The sequence below is a fragment of the Anabrus simplex genome, chromosome 4, assembly GCF_040414725.1.
Source record: "Anabrus simplex isolate iqAnaSimp1 chromosome 4, ASM4041472v1, whole genome shotgun sequence".
Taxonomy (NCBI): domain Eukaryota; kingdom Metazoa; phylum Arthropoda; class Insecta; order Orthoptera; family Tettigoniidae; genus Anabrus; species Anabrus simplex.
The window spans coordinates 414845058-414867895 of NC_090268.1; the positions used below are offsets into that span (position 1 = coordinate 414845058).

General features: G+C 38.0%; 1 protein-coding gene across 2 annotated transcripts in view; it reads left to right on the forward strand.

The window, feature by feature from the left end:
• The window catches only part of pch2 (pachytene checkpoint 2 protein), a 171623-nt gene that overhangs the window by 58448 nt on the left and 90337 nt on the right, over window positions 1–22838 (forward strand). For both annotated transcript variants that reach the window (XM_067145887.2, XM_067145888.2), the window contains one exon: window positions 16864–17091. In XM_067145887.2, coding sequence (XP_067001988.1) covers window positions 16864–17091 — 228 coding nt within the window. The remainder of the gene's footprint in view (window positions 1–16863; window positions 17092–22838) is intronic.

Genomic DNA, 22838 nt, shown 5'->3' on the forward strand with positions numbered 1-22838 from the left:
GAATGATTGCTGGTATAAACAGGTGGAAACAATGGCAGGAGGGTACTCAGAACGAGGAGATAAAGGTTAAGTTAGGAATGAACTTAATGGATGAAGCTGTACACTTAAACTGCCTTCGGTGGTGGGGTCATGTGAGACGAATGGAAGAAGATAGCTTACCTAGAAGAATAATGGACTCTTGTATGGAGGTTAAGAGGAGTAGAGGGAGACCAAGACAATGATGGTTAGACTCAGTTTCTAACGGTTTAAAAATAAGAGGTATAGAACTAAATGAGGCCACAGCACTAGTTGCAAATAGAGGATTGTGGCAATGTTTAGTAAATTCACAGAGGCTCGCAGCCTGAACGCTGAAAGGCGTAACGGTCTATAATAATAATATATGTATGTACATAATAGATATCTCAAATACCTTCTAATAGCTAATATGTCGTTCTTTGTGTTTTATACGTTCTTTCACATGATTTGGCATTGATTCCACAAGCTTTGAGCACATATTTTCCAGTTCATCATCATGAAACCACACTGTAATTAGAGACTCTATCATGCGTACTTTGCTGGAACAGTCAAGTTTTGTGAGACTGCTTTTGCAAATAACCCAGAAGTTCTCTAAAACACGAATATTGTTCTCACTGGAAAATGTTTTCACTTTCTTGCTGAAAAATTCTATCACCGTCTGGAAACCTCTTCTGCAGCTCGGGAACAACTCTTCTTTGCAGTATTTGGATGTACTGGTCAGATTTCATCATCCCTTCAACTGGTACTAAGGGTCCCAATCCTTCACGCGTGAAACACCCCCAAAACATCTTGTGCATCCGGTCTTTTACGGTCTTTTGCAAATGATGTGAAGTTGTTGCCTCATTCGCTTGGTGCACATATTGAACCCTGTGCCCTTGTATTTGAAAATTACTCTCATCAGAGAAAAGAACTATCTTCCAGTCTTCAGTTGTCCAGTCCTGATGACTACTTGCCCACAAAAGACGTTTCTTGTGCATTTCTCCAGTTAGAAGGTGTTTATTTACAGGTTTGCAAGCTTTCCTTCCAGCAAACAGAAGTCTACATCAAACATTAGAAATGTGCTGATTCACTCCACTTTCTCTCTCCCAGTTCACATGTTAAGTCCACAGGAATTAGCCTAGGGTTTAATTTACTTCTGAGGAGATAACGGTTCCCAGTTGGCGTCATTTCCTTTTCCTGCCGCAGTGAAACTTATCCAGTTTGTTTGTACCGCTGAATAATTTTATTTATAGTGCCTAGACAGACACCAGATTTAGTAGGTAACTCTCTTTGTGTCATAGAAGTATTTGAGATGCTGTTATAATCGCGCTACACTTCCTGGAATCGTATCCATTGAAGAAATAGTTATTACTAACACCTCAAAAATCCTCCAAAGTGACTCACTTCGAAATAAATACCATTTTCATCCACAACTTTCTCCAAACAAATTAAACACTGAATAACAGTGCAAATAAGGTGTAGAGAGCACGGGAACTAAGAATTAGGGTATGCTTATGCTGCAGCTTCGCTGCTGGCACATTGCTAAGCCTCGCTGTTCGATGTCAGGTGATGATGAAACAAACCAATGGATCTCAATCGGTGCTTTTACCCTGGAGCTTGGCTTATCGTTACGCTACTTGCTGCTATCCTCACCACATTGATTTTCTCAAACATGTTTGTTTTTCGAGCCTGGCACATTGCCGGCCATCCTGTAACTTGGACTGTGATTGGTTCTTTCAAAGTCACCCACTCTCCCACTCTTCCTCTCTTCGCACTGTATACAGATGTTCTGTGATCACTTGCTATCTGAACCTGTCTTCAAATTAAATGCAATTTGCATCATCATAAGAGGTTCAAATAGGATAAATTGAGTGACGAGATGACGAACAGCCAGTAGACCTCGTTCTCCGTTTTATGAGGGATATTGTCCTGGTTTTTTTTTTTTTTTTTAAAGTGAAGTTTGTATTTGTTTTTAATTTTTCTTTTATTGTTAACTACTCCTTTATTCTATTGACTATGTGTTTTTAATTTGAATTAAACATATGGGTCCGAATGTTGGCCTACAGCTAAGAAGTATGAGCAGGTTGTACATGGTATTGGGACCTTTCCCATCAACTCCCATGGCTCATGGGACCATGTGACAATGCAAATTTACCCCGGCCGGGTCATGAACACATGGGACCATGCGCCACAGAAATTAACAGTCAAGGGACCTTTTCTGTTTAGTGACAAATGCTGCCTCATTTGGATTGAAATGACCAATTCGAACACATGAGAAGACAAATGCCCTATTTGATATAGCGAGGTCAACCACTACCCTTCCGTTCCAAAATATGAGCACAAGCCTCTCAAGAGCATGGTGTGTTCGCGGATATGAACTAGAACCAACTTATATAACTTATAGGCATAAAATGAACGGAAGAGATCAGGATGCTAATATCGGCAAAGATAGGCACAAATAAATTTTTCTAAAGGTTTAATTAGCTCTCGTTGAAACATACTTTACAGTCTACCATCTTGATGATTAAATTCATTAATCTTCAAAGATACATTTGACACTCAATAAAGCAAGAAGTGGTTATTTATACTAACTTCTTGATTATACTCATCGATACGGTCATGAAATGGACAACTTTTAATACTCAATAAAGCAACGGGAAATCAATTCCGTGCTGTCAATTAAACCGACTTTCGGTCCACATCTTCACAAGTGTGTCTATGTGGATTATTGAAATTATGGTATCAAATTTTACTTACTGACTAAACATTCCATACATATTAAGAACATGAGTGTCCCTTCTCTCCATTCAAATACTTTGAGGAAGGTTGAATTACCTTTCTAAGTTTTAACTTTGTATAATTGGTTTTGTTATTGATCAACCCTACAATTCATTCCGGCTGTTGAATACGACACAAAAATAATTTTACCCTTCTAAACTTCATCATAATAAAACATTTGACTATTTACAGTAATAAGTTATGACCTTGCGAATGCGCGATATTCCCATGGGAAGACTCCCAATTTACATCTTCAAAACACCAATTTACTCTGAGATTAGTCTTAGAGTGGCTGCCTAAATTAAATATAGTCTGAATGAATTATATGTAAAATATAGATTAAAATAAAGCAATACACAAATTCCACACAATCACAACATGATCCCGGGAATAAGAAAAGTAAACAGAACTCTGGTGGAAACAAATCACCACATTTGATAAACACCTACAGTACATGTCATAAGTGTCTCAACCCCTTCACTTGAAATAAACTACAAATGGATTCTCACGAAATCTAACTTCAATAAAACAATGATTATCTAAATATCATATTCAATCACTTCTACAACCTGGAAGAGAAAACATATAACACACACATTGGCTGCAATGTTATTTACACGTCGCTGTGTGACTCACGGACCTCATCGTGCCTGCAAGGTTCGAAGTGGTGGCCTCGGTTTTGACATCATTTGGGACCCTGTAAAAGAAATCCCTAGCTATTGCGTTCTTAGGGGTAACAATTAAATATTCCAATATTAGTTTTTTCATAACTTGTTACAAATGTGGAAACCAATTTAAAAATATATCGACTACTAAAGATAAATGCTGTATCTGAAAAATCTGCCTTTCTCCACCAGCCAGTACAGAGACCTCGGGCCGCCTGTCTTCCCCTGTAAACGTTCCTCAGCCTCGGGTAGACCGTCATAAATTATTTGGACAGGGCTCATGCCACGGGACAAAAACCTCTTTGAAACAAACATCTCCACAAATAAATACGTACTTAATGCATCATCAATGGCTCATTATTTCAACGCAATAAACTGACGCACTTATTATATGTTAAAATCAGCTTAGGCGTTCATTATATCCTATAAATTGAAACGGTAACGCCCTACGAGCATTCACGTTTCATTCTTTTATTAAGAGAAGCTCGCTAATACCCGACCGTAAGCTTGCGCCGAGCGCACTGGCATAATGGGAACTGCGAGCAAGTTCGCGACGTTCCAGAACACCGGCCAAGGACAAGCGACGTCACGCAGAAGGTTCCTTCGTGTTCCATTGCTGCATGAACGAAATATAAGCGAGTCGCCAGCCTGGGGTAAGGCAGAATGTAAGCAGAGAGCCTGCAGTAAAGCAGAGGGAGTGCGCGGTATGCGACGGCAGTGTGCTGAAGGCAGAGAGTGGAGTGAGTCGGCAGTAAGCCGTGAGTCAGCGAGTGTGTGCAAGTAAGCCGTCGCGACATAATTCGTCTCTCGATCCGGCTGTATATTTGAATTCATTTAAAGACTGTGTTCTCACATAAACTGTGCCAGCTTTGAATTCGTTTAAAGACTGTGTTCTTGCATTAATTGTGTCAGCTTTGAATTCGTTTAAAGACTGTATTCTCGCCAGCTTGAATTCATTTAAAAACTGTGTTCTCACATAAACTGTGCCAGCTTTGAATTCGTTTAAAGACTGTGTTCTTGCATTAATTGTGTCAGCTTTGAATTCGTTTAAAGACTGTGTTCTCGCCAGCTTGAATTCGTTTAAAGACTCTGTTCTCACATAAACTGTGCCAGCTTTGAATTCGTTTAAAGACTGTGTTCTTGCATTAATTGTGTCAGCTTTGAATTCGTTTAAAGACTGTGTTCTCGCCAGCTTGAATTCATTTAAAGACTGTGTTCTCACATAAACTGTGTCAGCTTTGAATTCGTTTAAAAACTGTGTTCTCGCATTAATTGTGTCAGCTTTATTTCATTTAAAGACTGTGTTCTTGCATTAACTGTGCCAGCATTGATTTCGTTCAAAGACTGTGTGAAAGCAGCGGTAGTATTTCTAGCCAGCCTCAATTTCATTTAAAGACTATGTCTATCCGTTGAACTGTGTTGCATTATGATCTTAAGTGCCAGTGTTAATCTGAAAATCACGACGCACGGGAATTTGGACTGTCATTTATTTCAACAAATGTATTATGCTGGTGGAGTACAGTGCAGAGACTGTACTCGATAAATTTAATTTTCTTTATGAAGTGCTTGATCACCGCACCTCGGAAGGTTCTAGATGGTTTCATTTGCGTATTATTCCAAATACGAACTGTGACTCTAACTTTATCCTTGCTACTGTGGGCGTGCTTCGCCATGACGTCAAATGTGGAAGCTCCACATTTCCCCGTTCCTGCCTCTAGTTCGAGTCATCAACACTAATACAAACACCAACGACGGAAGACAACGCCGACGCCGACCGCAAGACGACGCAGCCGCCGCGGGACAACGTCCTCTTCACGCCCTCAGGGACAAATCTACAATTCAGCTATAAAAGGTGACATAATTATTTGCCTATTTCTTGAATAAACTGAAGGATCCACTTAATCATGAATTTTTCTTTCACTACCCTTCTCTCTTACTCTCTTAGCATGGGCCGTACACGCCTTGTCGTTCCTCATGCTCTCCGATAAACTGAAGTACGGGCGTTCCTGTTACAAAATATTTCTCAATATCGTGCTGCTATATCATTTCAATATATCTCAATTTTACAGAAGGCCAGAGTTCAGACACAGTTTCCTACCTAGCATAGTTAACATGGTTTCCCCATCTCTCAGGCTAGCATTAACCATGTTCTCAAACAGAGATATAAGACTGTATATTTATAATGAAGTGAATCTATTTTCAGTAAAGTCAGCATCTACTATCAAACCAATTAAATAAATTTAATTAAAATAAGAGGAAAAAAATCACATGGGCCTAACTAATGTGGGAGGGTGGATTTCGAAACTGGGCACGAGGTATTCTTCACACACAGATCATCTACCCACTTATAATCTAACATGCAATAAGCTCTATAACTTTACATTATAGATAGAGTGCCCTAACTATCCACAGATTTTAAAAAAACACTGTCCGGGCACCGGTGAAGACCCTACCATCATATTATCCTAACTCATATTGAATAATTAATTCAGAGGAAAACTACTACCTTAACTCATCAAATTAAATAGATTTTCTTCACCTTTCCTATCGGCACTCTTGATCACAAATCTCCCCAGTACATGTTCATGCAATTAAATAAAATGGGCTAAAATACATGCAATTATCCTAACTTGTTCCCTTTCCAACTAACCTCCAGTAAGTAAGCTTAAAAAAAAATCCTACTGACCACTCTAAGCAAACAAATCTGATAATTTAATATTGATAACATGATACTAACCTATCCTTAACTTCACTATCTATTTACAAAGGGAATATTAGCATTACAAAGTCATAATTGGTACTCAACAGCCATTAGAAGTCCTCCATTGTCTAAGTCCGCAAGGGACCCGCCTGGTGAGTTTAGTCCATGGCTCCGCCTTGAAGGATCACAGATTCAAAACGTCCCTCGGTGAATCTTGATGTATCTATAGTCTTGAGTTCGTGAACACTAGAAAGATACTATTCACACCACGTTTCACTAATACTCTTTATCCACACGTCACAGTTAGAGCTTTCCTTATATAGTTATGATTGCGATCTTCCGCAGAATGAAAATTGCGGATTTGTTAATCTGATTCCGGTACAAAGAAGGTTACATCAATCAGATCAAACTAATACAACATCGCTGTTTTGACACTGCGATATTTAAAACAAAGAAAATCTGAAAATAACTTGACATTGGGTTGTTATGTTTTAAAACCCTGTCTCATATGTCTGTTTATATAATTATACAGTTTACTCACGCGCACACCACGGACTCTCTCTACTACAAGATATTAATCAAAGAACAGTTTTCTTCGTCCGACATTCGGCACTTCACCCCGTCACAATTTCACGATGCGAACGTACGGCATAGTCACGTAATTACGCAGTGCGTCGCGACTAATCCGGCATTCATACAGCATTGTCTCTAAAATTCAGTTTTCCACTGACGATACCCACAAGAAATTACACTATCTTTGCATTCCCATTTAGATCCATATTTTCTACACAAAGACACAGGAGAGTCCGATCACAAACGACCGTATGGTCACCTCATAGACTGCCTGCTGACTGACTAGCTACCCTCAAAGTGTGAGCATATATGGTCTCACATGGAGTGGGGGTTGGACAGAGGAACTCTCCCCCCACCATAAATTTGAGATCTCCAAATCCACCAAGTTTATGGAAATCAGCGATGCGGCAAATTGTGTGTCTCACCAATCACTGATACTAAATGTAATGCGGAATGCAAAACGATCAGTGGTTTAATAGTAATTCGGTCATCTAAATCAAGACCCCTGTTGGTTGTCTGCTTCACAGCTAGCGTCATGACGCCAGAGCATCTTACGTAATTTCTTTGAGACGTAATTTCATAAATTCTTCTTGAATGAATAAATTCTTGCTGTTACTTTGACATATGCTTCATGATTAATTTAAATGTTATTAACCCAAAAATACTTCTAAAATCACCTCCTCATGTAAGCTCTACTGTGAGTCGGCATTTGTTTTAGGGGCGGAGTCAGTAGAAACTATATTTTTTTGTCTTCCCTCTTCACGTGCACTCAGTTTGGGGATTTTATAAGCCAGGTTAGGCACCAGGCTGGCGAAGATGTTACGCAACATGATGCAACCGAGCTCCTGTACTGACAAACTCCAAGCATACATACTTCCCACATATATATCCGAATAAATATTCAGTGTGACGATACGGTCACAGTATGGAGATGAAAATGTTATGTTGGTCACTGGGTTTTATGCCTATTGCTCACGGTAAAATGTTTTGTAAAATTTGCTGTACAATTCATTTTATAAAATTTTGGGAAAAACAAGTTGTGTTGCTCACAGTAAAATTATTTTTAAAAATCTGTCGAAGCATCAGGATGGCCATCTATGAACTCACTTCTGAACTAAGATTTGTATGTGCTGCCATCTATCGATATTCTTTTTAAACCAAGAATCAGCTGTTCAACTTACAGTGTGTTTGAGAGTATGGCTCCAACAAACAAAACAAAACTTGCTGCTTTAGCCGCACTTATATGTTGTACAGTGGTAAAAAGCAAGAAAAGGAATGCCAGGAAATGCTGGACTTGGGATTGGATCAAAAGAAGAGAAGGTAGAGGATTGCTCTCCTAGGTCGAAAATTAGTTGAGGTTAGAAGACTAGCATTCATATAGGGATTCGGCGATTGTGTTTTATGCCTCTCTTCTTGCATTTCTGTTGTGGTAAAGTGGTGTTTTAACTTTGTACAAACAAGGATATTTCTGGTATTCGTCAGTAAAACACTAACAGCTTCCTTAGACCACCCTGATCCTGCCATTTTAGAAAGAAGTGTTTGTTTACAATCGAGCTTCACAATCTTCTCACGACGTAGCGCCAACATCATCGTGATGTCAGCTTTGCTGATTGGTTCGTTTCGTAAAATTAATTTTACGGAATAGAACATGTCCTATTTTATGAAAAGTTTTATCAAATGTTTCATAAAACTTGAATTTGACCGTAGGCAACAGAAATTTTATAAAATTAAATTATTGTACAATAAATTTGACAGAAAATTTTACCGTGAGCAACAGGCATTACAAGACTGGACCATGTCAGAAATTAAGATGCCCGAATGCGACTGGGAGTGGCACCTATCCCAGAGAATATCTGAGAAGCACGACTTAGATGGTATGGTCATGTTGTCCGAAGCCCTGCAGACTCAATGATACATCCGTCCAATTTGATCCTGGAGGTTCCCGATCCCAAGGTCGTCCCAAGAAGCAATGGTCGGTGTCTTCTAGGCATCACTGAAGGATGGAATGTTTAAAAGCAGATCCTGCACCAATGCGGGACTAAATGCTAGGAAAGAAGAAGAACATGATTTTATTATTTCAGTGCCTTATTAAATTTTATTACATTTTACTCCTTTTAATTTTAGAGGAAAATAAGGCATCGCAAATTAGATCCATTGGTTTTTTTTAAATTCATAATAATTTTCCTCATTGTTATCATTTTTTAACTTTTTTTTTTTTTTTTTTTTGGTATTTGCTTTACGTTGCACTGACACAGATAGGTTTTATGGCGACAATGGGTCAGGAAAGGCCTAGGAGAGAGAAGGAAGTGGCCATGCCCTTAATTAAGGTGTGAAAATGGGAAACCACGGAAAACCATCTTCAGGGCTGCCGACAGTATGGTTTGAACCCACTATCTCCCGGATGCAAGCTCACAACAGCTGCGCAACCTTAACCACACGGCAAACTCGACCGATTAATTATAACTTTTAATCCATTTCGTGTCATCTCTTACCATTACGGGGCCGATGACCTTGATTTTAGCCCGCTTTAAACAACAAGCATCATCATCTTCATATCAAACTGTGGAATGAATCGGCAAAAGAATGCGGAACGATTATGTCAACTTTGTTTTTTAAATTCTTGCTATTTAGGGGACCTCTATCATTAAAAGGAGGTGATTTAGATGAAATACCTCGTTTTTCATAGACAGTTCGACAGTTTAAAAAAATGCAAATAAATGTTATTTAGGACACCTAACTAGAGTCAAAGTGAGATACTCCATAACCCCTTATTTTATTATTCAAAAGTACACTATTAAATTATGAAATGAAGCATTTGTAACTTTATTTTCAATCAACTCTTGCTGTAGAAAAGCACTGAAAAATCCAGATGAGGCATTTTACACTTTTCATTACACATTATTTTACGATACACTCGCCAACAAAACTGTGACTCACGCGTTAAAAGCATTTCTGAATTTATTCTGCACTTCGAAAGTTGTGTTGTTCCCCCTTGACGGGGTAGCTCTTGGAAGTACGTCTTCGTAGTCCAAGTGTTCAGCCCCTCTATATCTATAATCACATTATGCAAAATAAAAACAGCCTTAACTATGAGTCCCGCTCTTTTGAATTTTTACTACAACTGAGAGCTGCCAGCAGCGTGTTCGCGGAACTGCTGCAGGGTAAAAGCTCCATGGCGAGCAGCCTGGTTAAAGTCAGCAGCGAGGTGCTAGGGCAAGCATCCATGTGCCAGCAGCGAAGCTGCAGCATAAACGTACTCTAAGTCACGTGTAGCACACTGCTGCTAACCATTGGGAAAATAATGAAAAAATTCCATAGTTCTGATTAATTCGCACGAGACTGTATGTTATGTCTTAATATGTGGTAGAGCATTCAGGATGTTGAGGACTTTGCGGGAATATCATTCCTGACTTAATGTATTCCATTCTGTACTACAATATATACTGTTTTCACTTCCATCAACGGGCTCGTAATCAATTCTACAGTACTTTTCCTGGCTTTCAATATTTTCGTAAATACTGTAACCATAATATATATATATTTTTTTTTTAGATAGAACTACAGTCTTGCTCTCTAGTCGTTCCACTCATGACTGAGTATCATGACCCAAGGAGTTTGTTGTTTCTTTTATAAGCTGATGCCATTCTGTATAAACTTGCGTTTTCCGAACAGTAATTCTCCATGGTATATCCATGATCTTTCTTACTTGATCAGCTCACCTTTTTGTGACCCATCTTTGTGACCTTGTGCCAGAAACTTTTACTTGGACAATTAATTTTTCCAGGTTGTCATCCTCTCTTCTCATAATGTGACCAAAGAATTGCAGGATTCTCTGGTACACAACTTGGCATAGACTTTCTTGTATTCCAATTTCCCGGATGACAGAATCATTTGTTAACCTGGCTGTCCACGGTATTAGCAACATCCTTCTACAATACCACACTTCAAAGGCGTTAATTCGGTTCCTGTCTTTATCTCTTATGGTCGAAGTTTCTCGTCCATACAGGAAGATCGAGAACACACTATAGTAAAGTCTCATTAATCCAGAAATCTGGTTACTCTGAACAAAAGCGGAAGAAAAATTCAATTTTGAAAGAAAACTGATTGTAATAGTACAAAGTAGTGAAAAAGAACAATGTTTAAATTCACTCAATTTGTTTTGCTTTTGAAAATAGCATATTCTATGGTACTTACATCAATTACTATGTACTGTATAGTACGTTTATTTATTTGGCATGTAATTCAGTAATTCTCTTTTGTCATAATTGCACACCATCAGTGTTTTACATTACAAATGAATGAAAACATTTTAAAAAATGAATTAAAGAAAGAAAAAGAAAAGTGATATGCCTAATGATCAGAATGACAAAGCAGGGGTAGGATAAATGTGGAATGGAACTGGACCGGGCTGTGGGAACGTAACATTTTATAGATGAGATTGGGAATGAATTTCTTAGATTCTGTTTATTAAATTAATAAAAATAAATACTGTACAACAAATCAATTATTTTAAAGTGATGAGAGTTTACTCTCACACTTAACGATAGGTCTCGTTTCCAAAAATCACGTAACAGTAATGAAAATTTCTGAAGAGTTATGAAGAGTAAAGAAATAAACCATTTTACATAAATAACCAGAAAAATATTATAGTATTAGAAAAATGAAACTATGTTTAATTATGGAGTATTTTGAAATGGTACCACCTTTGTTCATTACTTTTACCAAGACTACATCCAAAATTTAGATTTACATATACAGAAATGTACATCCTATCTAAGACAGACACTGTATCTGTAGCCATACGCTAAATAAATAAATAACCAAGCCACAGTATGAAGTGTTGGCAAACCATGACTGTGTTAATTGTAACAATGGGCTATTCCCGTTCTAATAAGTACAAGCAAACCAAGAAAAATATCTTTACACATAGAGAATTATATGAGCGTTGCTTGCCTCATAAAATGATTACAAGTAGTTGGGAAGACAATTACCTACACAAAATTATTTACACATCAGAATTTGAAACAATGAACTGGAAATTCATGCACCCCAAAAAATTTAATTGAAAGAAAACATTGAAGTGTGCAAAGGATATATATAATTTTTTACAATTTTGCTTTATGTCACACCGGCACAAATAGGTCTTATGGTGACGATGGGGTAAGAAAGGGCTAAGAGTTATAAGAAAGTGACCGTGGCCTTAATTAAGGTCTTGTGTAAAAATGGGAAATCACAGAAAACCATCTCCAGGGTTGCCAACAATGGGGTCGGAACTCACTTCCTCCCAAATGCAAGCTGATAGCTACATGACCCAAACTGCGCAGCCACTTGCTCAGTACGGAGGATAATCTTTCCCCATGAATCGGCTAAAAGTTTCCCAGTGGAGCAGACCACCTTGGAACACGTCTGGTTCCCAGAAAAGCAATCAAACTAGTGATGCCAAGCCAAGCTAAGCTAGGTGTCCAAGAGGAAGCAGTAGACATAAATTAGGGGTCAGCAATTTTTTGGCTTAGGGCTAATGAGCATGTAAGAATTTCAAACAGATCATACTCCATAATCAATCAAAATTCAGATTTCCATATATGGCAATATCCAATTATAGGGTCCAAGCTAAAAATAATTTTACACGAGCATTATTGGAAATATGAGTGGGAAAATAACTCATGCACGGTACCAGATGTCTTATAAGTATGCTTCACTATCTACATAATTTGCCAAGCTCAAGTTACATGTAATAGCACGACCAACTTGATGCGTCACTCTAGCTAGCTCCTTATCGGCCTTGACAAACGGGTCCACTTACTGTAATTGGAATAGTTGCACATCTCGACACATGGCACTGGCGGCCTCACTATTTGCAGCAGAAATGCATACTTCTTTATGGAAAAGATATTGACTTTGATTGCCGATTTATCATAATTTAGAGGTATGGAGAATGTTGCACAGGTTAATGCTGTTAAAATGATTAATCCTAAAGGTTACTTCCATTGATATTTGTCAAAATAATGTCGTGAAATGAAACTGTGGAGAGATGGAGTAATCCAGCTGATGTTTTGATGTTGACTACGATTGACGATTTATCGTAATTTAGGGAAAGAAGGAATATGTTACATCGACTAATAATGTTAAAATGATTAATCCTAAAGGCTACTTTCGATGATATTTGTCAAAATAACGTTGTGAAATCAAACTGTGGAGAGATGGAGTAGTCCAACTGACGTTCCTTAACTGTGAGGAATAATAGTAATCACTTTTATTATCCATAGCATTTTGGTACATAGCAGAACTTACCACAACACTTTTGTCTTCTGATATTAATTTTGAGATTAAGATTCATTATTCAATTAGAGCTTTAAAATTCTTCAAGTGCTGCTATCAGGAAGGGGGCTGGACAAAACATAAAAGTCCTTCTTTTTTCTATATTCGGTGTATGGTAACATAAATATTTTGACTCAAACATGCTTAAATTTTAATTCAATATATATAGTTTCAGATTATATTTCATTCATACCTTGCACTAGAATTTTAAATACCAGGCGAGTTGGCTGTGCGGTTAGGGGCGCACAGCTGTGAGCTTGCATCCGGGAGATAGTGGGTTCGAACCCCACTGTCGGCCGGCAGCCCTGAAGATGGTTTTCCGTGGTTTCCCATTTTCACACCAGTCTGTACTTTCATTAAAGCCACGGCTGATTCCTTCTCACTCCTATCCCACCGTCGCCATAAGAACTATCTGTGTCAATGCGACGTAAAACAAATTGCAAAAAAATAGGGTGACTTTTTAATACAAATTCAGCGAGAGAAAAGTATTTGGAGTAAATACATTTTAAACTGTTCATTGCACAGGTAACATTTCATACATTAATAGTTCATACAGAAATAGTTTCTATTTGTCAGTGTTTAAATGTTAAAGTTCAAATTATCTTGGATAAAAATGTGTTGTGTTGCTGTTATGTGGTAAAAATAACTGCGCCTAAAGGATTATTCAATGAAGGAAAATTTAGGGGTAATAAATACCCGATTAGCATGATTAGCTGCCACCCCAGGAGGCCTGGGTTTGATTCCCGGCTCTGCCACGAAATTTGAAAAGTTGTACGAGGGCTGGAACGGTGTTCGCTCAGCCTCCGGAGGTCATCTGAGTAGAGGGGGATTGATTCCTACCTCAGCCATCCTCGAAGTAATTTTCCATAGTTTCCCACTTCTCCTCTGGGCAAATGCGGGGATGGTACCTAACTTAAGGCCACGGCTGCTTCCTTTCCTCTTCCTAGGTCTATCCCTTCCAATCTTCCCATCCGCAACACAAGGCCCCTGTTCAGCATAGCAGTCGCGGCCGCCTGGGCGAGGTACTGGTCATCCTTCCCAGTTGTATTCCCCAATCCGAAGTCTCACACACCAGGACACTGCCGTTGAGGTGCTAGAGATGGGATGCCTCACGGAGTCCGAGGGAAAAACCAACCCTGGAGGGGTAAACAGATTAAGAAAGAAAGAGGATAATACCTGAAATAGAAATGGAAAACTATGGTGAAAGTGGTAACTGCTTTGAGCCACTCCGTAGTTTTGTCCTGGTCTACAGAGAATTCATGAAATGATAGTGCCCCTTTGCTCTTTTTCTTTTTTCCTGTTCGAAGTGCAAAAAGGCACACAGCAATACATATTCGAATATTTCCAAACAGAGTTAAAGAAAGTTAAATCATTACACAGTTAAAACAAGAATTAGCACATAAATTAAAATTCTTGTTTAGGATGAAGTTACAGCGAGATATCACTTTGAGCCACTCTTTACATGTGTTCCTGTTTGCAGAAAATTGCTGTTCGAAGTACAAAAAGGCGCACAATAATATCACATATTCCAAGATTTGTGACCATAGTTTAAAAAATAAAATCACCACACTACACAATAATAAATAAACTGATTAGCGCATAATTGTCAGCTATTACATAAAATAAATTTCATTGTAAAGTCCGTATTGTTGTACGTATACTTTAAGGTGGAAGTCAATTTTCCACCTTTACAATACCAAAAGTTTATTGTCTAATTATTTAAACAACATTATTTAAAATATGACGGGACATGTTTTGTCTAACTTGTAGACATCATCAGCCATAAAATATTCAAGAAAAAGCACAAAAAAGACAAGGACAGAATCAATGTCCTTGCCTATTTTTGACAGCTTAATCTTATAATTCAAGTAGGTGTTAGCTTTGTTTGCCTGGTTGGCATATCATTACATTAAATTTCATGAAATAATAATGTTGTTTAAAGAATTAGACAAACTTTTGGTATTGTAAAGGTGGAATATTGACTTAACCTTAAAGTACGACAATACAGACTTTACTATGAGCTGTTGACATACAATTCTTTGTCCAGTTCCATTGCCCTCGGTCCTTGGGGCCCCGGGTTTTATTCCCAGTAGAGTCAAGGAATTTTAATCTTAAACAGTTAATTTCCTACCAAGCAAGTGGCCGCGCATTTTGGGTCACGTAGCTATCAGCTTGCATTCGGGAGATAGTGGATTTGAACCCTGCTGTCGGCAGCCCTGAACATGATTTTCCATGGTTTCCCTTTCTCAGACCAGTCAAAGGCTGGGACTGTACATTAATTAAGGCCACGGTTGTTTCCTTCCCATTCCTAACCTTTACCTATCAAATTGTTGTCATAAAAACTATTTGTGTTAGTGTTACATACAGCAAATTGTAAAAAAAGTTAATTTCTTTGGTTTGGAGACTGGGTGTTTGTGCTGTCCCCATATTCCCTGCAGCTGTGTACACCACACACAATACTGCCCTCCACCACAGCAATTTGCAGTTTCCCATACCCCCCACCGTTATCGGAGGATCTGACTTAAAAGCAATAGCCACTTAAAATAATAATAATAATAATAATAATAATAATAATTATCATCATCATCATCATAATAGAATTCTTTCAGCTTCTTATGACATATAGAACTGTACTGTGCCCAAGAGTTCCTCTATTTCGATCACGCTTCGTAAATCCCCTATTCTTAGTAAATACTCCCTCCTCGGTAACCCATTCCCAACTCTAACAGAACAAAATGACTTAGGAGTGTTGTTTGACAGTAAATTGTTATTTGTCCCCCATATACAAAAGATCACCTCACGAGCAATATCACTTCTCGGTTTGTTGTATAGATTTTCTGACATCACCGATATCCACGCCCTCAGAGCCTACTATGTATCTTGCATCCTACCGATTGTTGAATTCGCGTCTCCCATTTGGTCTAGCTCTTCATCCACTAATCTGAATCACATTGACCGCGTGCAGACATTCTTCTGTGCCATTGTTAGAGCCAGAGTATCTTGAGCAGTAATCAGATACTGGATAAGTTAAACCTTCGCCCATTTAGTCGCAGGAAAGTAGCCAACCTTAGATTCCTACATAACGCTGTTAACGGTTCATTTTGTTCTCCTGAACCTGCATCCTTCTTTTCCCTACATGTTCCAACTTGCAAAACCAGGATTAATCCGCCCCTTCATATTCCGTATTCCTGCCTCTCTCTTGTTCAAAGAACTTTATTTATCCGCATACCAACCCTTCTTAACTCTCTATCTTCTGACAGGAACTTGGACGTTTTTTCTTCGTATGCCTCCTTTAATCGATTATTCCTTAACTTAACCTAGTTCATTTTCTTCACATTCCTTTTTCCTCTTCACATTGTTGTTCCCTCTTTTGTACATAATGTAATATTTATATTATTTTGTACTGTACTATACTGTTACTTATATGTTATATCTGTATTTATCTTACTGTGCCTAGCTATAAGTTACGCTCAATCTTTAATTTTCCTCATTGTTTCTTTTGCCTTTATGTTTTGTTGTTAATTGTGTCTCTACAGTTATTTTGTTAGTTTTCCCCCTCTATTTTTATCATTAGACATTTTTTTCCTCATTGTTCTTCCACTTTTATGTGTTTGCTTTGTTACTCCATTGGAAATATTTTTTCGTTGCGGAACTCTGTAATTTGACTTCTCGCTGTTTTGGTTTCCCAAATAAATAAATATTTCAGTTACAATATGGCAATGCAAATTTCATATTCATACACAAGAAATATGTAAAAAATGACTATGTGACAACTTTTATGTTCTGTGAATGGTATCCGTAGTTTCATTGAACATGTTCTTTCCTTTGTTGCAGTTGCTGGACTTCGTGGAAACAACATTGCTTTTCTCTGACCATGGAGTAAACACAAATTTTATTAGTTGGAACCGAGTTGTGTTATTGCACGGACCACCTGGAACTGGCAAAACTTCACTGTGCAGAGCACTAGCTCAGAAACTCTCCATTCGACTCGGCCATCGCTACTCACATGGCGAGCTGATTGAAGTGAACAGTCATAGTCTGTTTTCCAAATGGTTTTCGGAGGTTTGTTGAGAACTTTATGGAATTTGATGATAGTGGTGGACAAACTGACTCAAAAGGGTTGTCCACAGTCTAACTTGGAATTAGTATGTGACTGACAGTTTACTTTCAATTTACTGGAGAACCTCATGAGAAATGTTGAATGCCACTTTGTTGTGATAGTCCACGTATGATCTTTTCCTTGTGATTAATTTATCACCTAATTAATGGATTTTGGAAGAACAACTTGCTATTCATAGTCTCATAAGTATAGTATGTGCATTTCTTAACCTTCAGAGTGCTATTGACATCATGCATGGTACTACGCGTTAATGCTATTTACAAAACGGTTTGTTGCTACATGCGTGCCTTTTCAATTCCACGTTCCATATATTTCATACACTGTCATTTGAAAATAGACTTTCCTACTGCCTTTTGATAAGCTATAGAACAATGTGTTCAAAATATTTTTGGCCATGGAACACTTTCCGTTTAAGGGAATATATATGGAACCGTCATATTTAGAGGGAAAAAATGGCCATGGAACACCTTCTGTTTAAGGGAATATATATGGAACAGTCATACTCAGAGAAAAAATAATCATAATTTTCTTTGCAATAGCATAAGATAAATGTTACAGTTTTTGGAAAACACACTCAAGCCGTTTACATAATAAAAATTATTTTATGATGACCTAGCCTAGAGTTATGGTAATTTTTTGCGTAAGTGATAATTTTTTTCGAAAAGCATTTACCAAACGAATTTCATTTATAATACACAATAAAATTGTTGTTGTTTGAGTCATCAGTCCATAGACTGGTTTGATGCAGCCCTCCATGCCACCCTATCCTGTGCTAACCTTTTCATTTCTACATAACTATTGCATCCTACATCTGCTCTAATCTGCTTGTCATATTCATACCTTGGTCTACCCCTACCATTCTTACCACCTACACTTCCTTCAAAAACCAACTGAACAAGTCCTGGGTGATTTAAGATGTGTCCTATCATTCTATCTCTTCTTCTCATCAAATTTAGCCAAATCGATCTCCTCTCACTAATTCGATTCAGTATCTCTTCATTCGTGATTCGATCTATCCATCTCACCTTCAACATTCTTCTGTAACACCACATTTCAAAAGCTACTATTCTCTTTCTTTCTGAGCTAGTTATCGTCCATGTTTCACATCCATACAATGCCACGCTCCAGATGAAAGTCTTCAAAAACATCTTTCTAATTCCGATATCAATGTTTGAAGTGAGCAAATTTCTTTTCTTAAGAAAGCTCTTCCTTCTTTTGCTAGTCTGCATTTTATGTCCTCTTTACTTCTGCCATAGTTACTTATTTTACTACCCAAGTAACAATATTCATCTACTTCCTTTAAGACTTCATTTCCTAATCTAACATTTCCTACATGACCTGCCTTCGTTCGACTGCACTCCATTACTTTTGTTTTGGACTTATTTATTTTCATTTCGTACTCCTTACCCAAGACTTCATCCGTATCATTCAGCAACTTCTCGAGATCTTCTGCAGTCTCAGATAAAATAACAATATCATCGGCAAATCTCAAGGTTTTGATTTCCTCACCTTGGACTGTGATTCCCTTTCCAAATTTCTCTTTGATTTCCTTTACTGCCTGTTCTATGTAAACATTGAAAAGGAGAGGGGACAAACTGCAGCCTTGCCTCACTCCTTTCTGGATTGTTGCTTCTTTTTCAAAGCCCTCGATTCTTATCACTGCAGACTGATTTTTATACAGATTGTAGATAATTCTTCGTTCTCGGTATCTGATCCCCATCATCTTCAGAATCGTAAATAGCTTGGTCCAATCAACATTATCGAATGCCTTTTCTAGATCTACGAATGCCATGTACGTGGGCTTGTCCTTCTTGATTCGATCCTCTAAGATCAGACGTAAAGTCAGGATTGCTTCACGTGTGCCTACATTTCTTCTGAAGCCAAATTGATCTTCTCCCAACTCAGCTTCAACTTGTTTTTCCATTCTTCTGTACATAATACGTGTTAAAATTTTGCAGGCATGCGATACTAAACTAATGGTGCAGTAGTTTTCACACCTGTCAGCACCGGCTTTCTTGGGAATGGGTATAACAACATTCTGCCGAAAATCAGATGGGACTTCTCCTGTCTCATACATCTTGCACACTAAATGAAATAACCTTGCCATGCTGGTTTCTCGTAAGGCAGTCAGTAATTCAGAGGGAATGTCATCAATTCCAGGTGCCTTGTTCCTATTTAGGTCACTCACAGCTCTGTCAAACTCTGACCTCAAAATTGGGTCTCCCATTTCATCAGCTTCAACAGCCTCTTCATGTTCCAGAACCAAATTATCTAAATCTTTACCTTGATACAGCTGTTGGATATGCTCCTGCCATTTTTCTGCTTTGTCTTTCTCTAGAAGTGGCTTTCCATCTGAGCTCTTAATGTTCATACACCTTGATTTCCTTTCTCCAAAGGTTTCCTTAATTTTCCTGTATGCAGCATCTACCTTTCCCAAGACCATACAGCCTTCGACATCCTTGCACTTCTCCTTCAGCCATTCTTCCTTAGCTACCTTGCACTTCCTATCCACTTGCTTCGTTAATCGCCTATATTCTTTTCTGCCCTCTTCATTTCTAGCATTCTTGTATTTTCGTCGTTCATCAATCAGGTCTAGTATCTCCTGAGTTATCCACTGATTCTTAGTTGAGCTTTTCTTCCTTCCTAACATTTCTTCAGCAGCCCTACTGACTTCATTTTTCATGAGTCTCCCACTCTTCCTCTATAGTGTTTCCTTCAGCCATTTCATTTAGTCTTTTGCAACATGTTCCTTGAAACAATCCCTCACACTCTTTTCTTTCAACTTGTGTAGACCCCATCTTTTTGCATTCTTTCCTTTCTTCAATTTCTTCAACTTCAGATGGCATTTCATGACCAACAAGTTGTGGTCAGAGTCTACGTCTGCTCATGGGAAAGTTTTGCAATCCAACACCTGGTTTCTGAATCTCTGCCTAATCATAATGAAGACTATTTGATACCTTCCAGTGTCTCCAGGTCTCGTCCACGTATACAGCCATTTTTGTGGTGTTTGAACCAAGTATTGGCAAGGACTAAATTATGATCAGTGCAGAATTCAACCAGCCGACTTCCTCTTTCGTTCCTTTGTCCCAATCCATATTCTCCTACTGTACTACCTTCTCTTCCTTGGCCTACCACTGCATTCCAGTCTCCCATCACAATTAGATTCTCGTCACCTTTTACATATTGTATTAAATCTTCTATCTCCTCATATATTCTTTCGATTCTTTCGATTCTTTCATCATCCGCTGAACTAGTAGGCATATAGACCTGCACTATTGTGGTGGGCATTGGTTTGGTGTCTATCTTGACGACAATAATTCTTTCACTATGCTGGTCGTAGTAGCTTACCCTCTGCCCTATTTTCTTATTCATTGTTAAACCAACTCTTGCATTTCCCCTGTTTGATTTTGTGTTGATAATTCGGTAATCGCCTGACCAAAAATCTTGTTCTTCCTGCCAACGTACTTCACTTATACCAACTACATCTAACTTTAGCCTATCCATCTCCGTTTTCAGGTTCTCTAACCTACCACAACGATTCAAACTTCTAACATTCCACGCTCCGACTCGCAGAATGTCATTATCCATCTTCCTGATGATCGCCTCCTCTCGTGTAGTCCCCACCCGGAGATCCGAATGGGGGACTACTTTACCTCTGGAATATTTTACCCGGGAGGAAGCCATCATCAGTACATCATTCATACAGAGAGAGCTGCATGTCCTCGGGAGGTAGTTATGGCTGTAGTTTCCCGTTGCTTTCAGTCGTGTAGCAGTATCAACACAGCTAAGCCATGTTGAGTATTATTACGAGGCCGTATCAGTCAATCATCTAGACTGCCGCCCTTGCAACTACCGAAAGGCTGCTATCCCCCTTTCGATGAACCATTCGTTAGTCTGGTCTCTCAACAGATACCCATTCGATGTGGTTGCACCTGCAGCTCGGCTATCTGCATCATTGGGACACGCAAGCCTCCCCACCGTGGCAAGGTCACATGGTTCGCAGAGGAAATATAATCTGGAAATTCAGAGTGATTGATGTTTTTGCTGTTTACTGTCACAGATTGTCTTGAATTTGGGACTAATGGGTAACAACTGGATCCTCATGTCAGATGCGGCACTTAGCCTGTTTCTGTACTTTGTTTTCATTGAAGCATAGTCCGGCTCCATGGCTAAATGATTAGCATGCTGGCCTTTGGTCACAGGGGTCCTGGGTTCGATTCTCGTTAGGTAATGAAAATCATTTTCCCCGTATTGAAAGAATCTTAATATAATATAAGAACACTAATCATATTTGGCTGATTATCTGATCAATGATCAATATTTCTGACCGTAGTCAGGGTTTACCATTCCAGATGTGATCTGGAGGGATTCAATTGGTTTATAGGGAAAGTGAATCTATAATAGATATGATGATAAAAAGAAGAATTGCCTTTTTCTGTCATCTTTCTAGATTAAATGATAATAGGATAATAAAACAACTATTTAATTACTTTTGGAAAAGTAAAACAAAAAATAATTGGTTTAAAGAAGTTCAGAATGATTTAGAAGAGCTGAAGATTACAATGAAGCAAATTGAAAATAGAGAAGAAAAAAGAATTCTCAACAACAAACAAATAAGATTGTCATTAAAAACTGTACAACAGAAACAATATGTCATATCTGATGAAGAAAGGGCAGCCAGGTCAGCTGGAATGAAGAGGTTTTGGGAAAGGAAGAAGATGATGCAAGCTAAATCTTCAGTTAATTCTTTGTTAACAAAATGTATTTGGGTTTTGATTTAAGTGCTCCAATGTGGGCATAAACTATGTAATAAATAAATAAATAAATAATATAAGAAATTTATTTTAACTTCAACCTATTCAATGCAGTACAAGATGTTAACGTATTAGTTAAACATCGTTAAAATAGTTGAGACATGTTTCGCCCCTTCTGTGGGGCATCATCAGTCAAAATTCTACCAGACGTCCGGTTGGAAATTATAAAAATATGTTGCATGAGTGAATACATTAAAAAACATTTACAAGATCTTATCATTAACAAAATATCAAATTGATTTAAAAATGTTGCACTAGTGAACACGTTGATGAATTTTCACTTAAAACAAGGCCGTCATATGTACAATATTGACAATAATGGTAGGTTCAAGTCTTATTTGATGCTAAGTTCGAAGACAGTTTCAAATTTATATACTAATATTATGAATGAATGCAGAATACATATAATTACAATTGCTGTACACGTGTTTTACATTGTAAAATGTTGTGGAAAAGCATTCCAAAATTGTATTAATTTCCATTTTTAAAAAATTTATTTTGACCTCAATATTACGTTCCTGATGTACGGTCGTTTAATCAGAATTAACTTCAAGATGTGAAATTTTGTATGTGATATTATGACCAGGTCATGTAAAAATGTTGCATTACGTCGTAATTCAACTTGGGTGTCTATGTTGACTAATATTTAGACTCAAACAAATTAGTTCGCCGAAGTATCCATAGGCTAATCACCTCCTTTGGACACACTCTATGAAGACGGAGTGCCTTGTGCATGTAAACAACAGTTGATATTTGATTAAAAAATGAACCTAGGTTGTAACAAGTTAAAATAATGGCTTGAATGAGGGCGGTTGAAATGTCGTTAAATCTTCTCAATTGAATGGTGTTTTTAATTTTTTCCGTGTGTTTCAGTT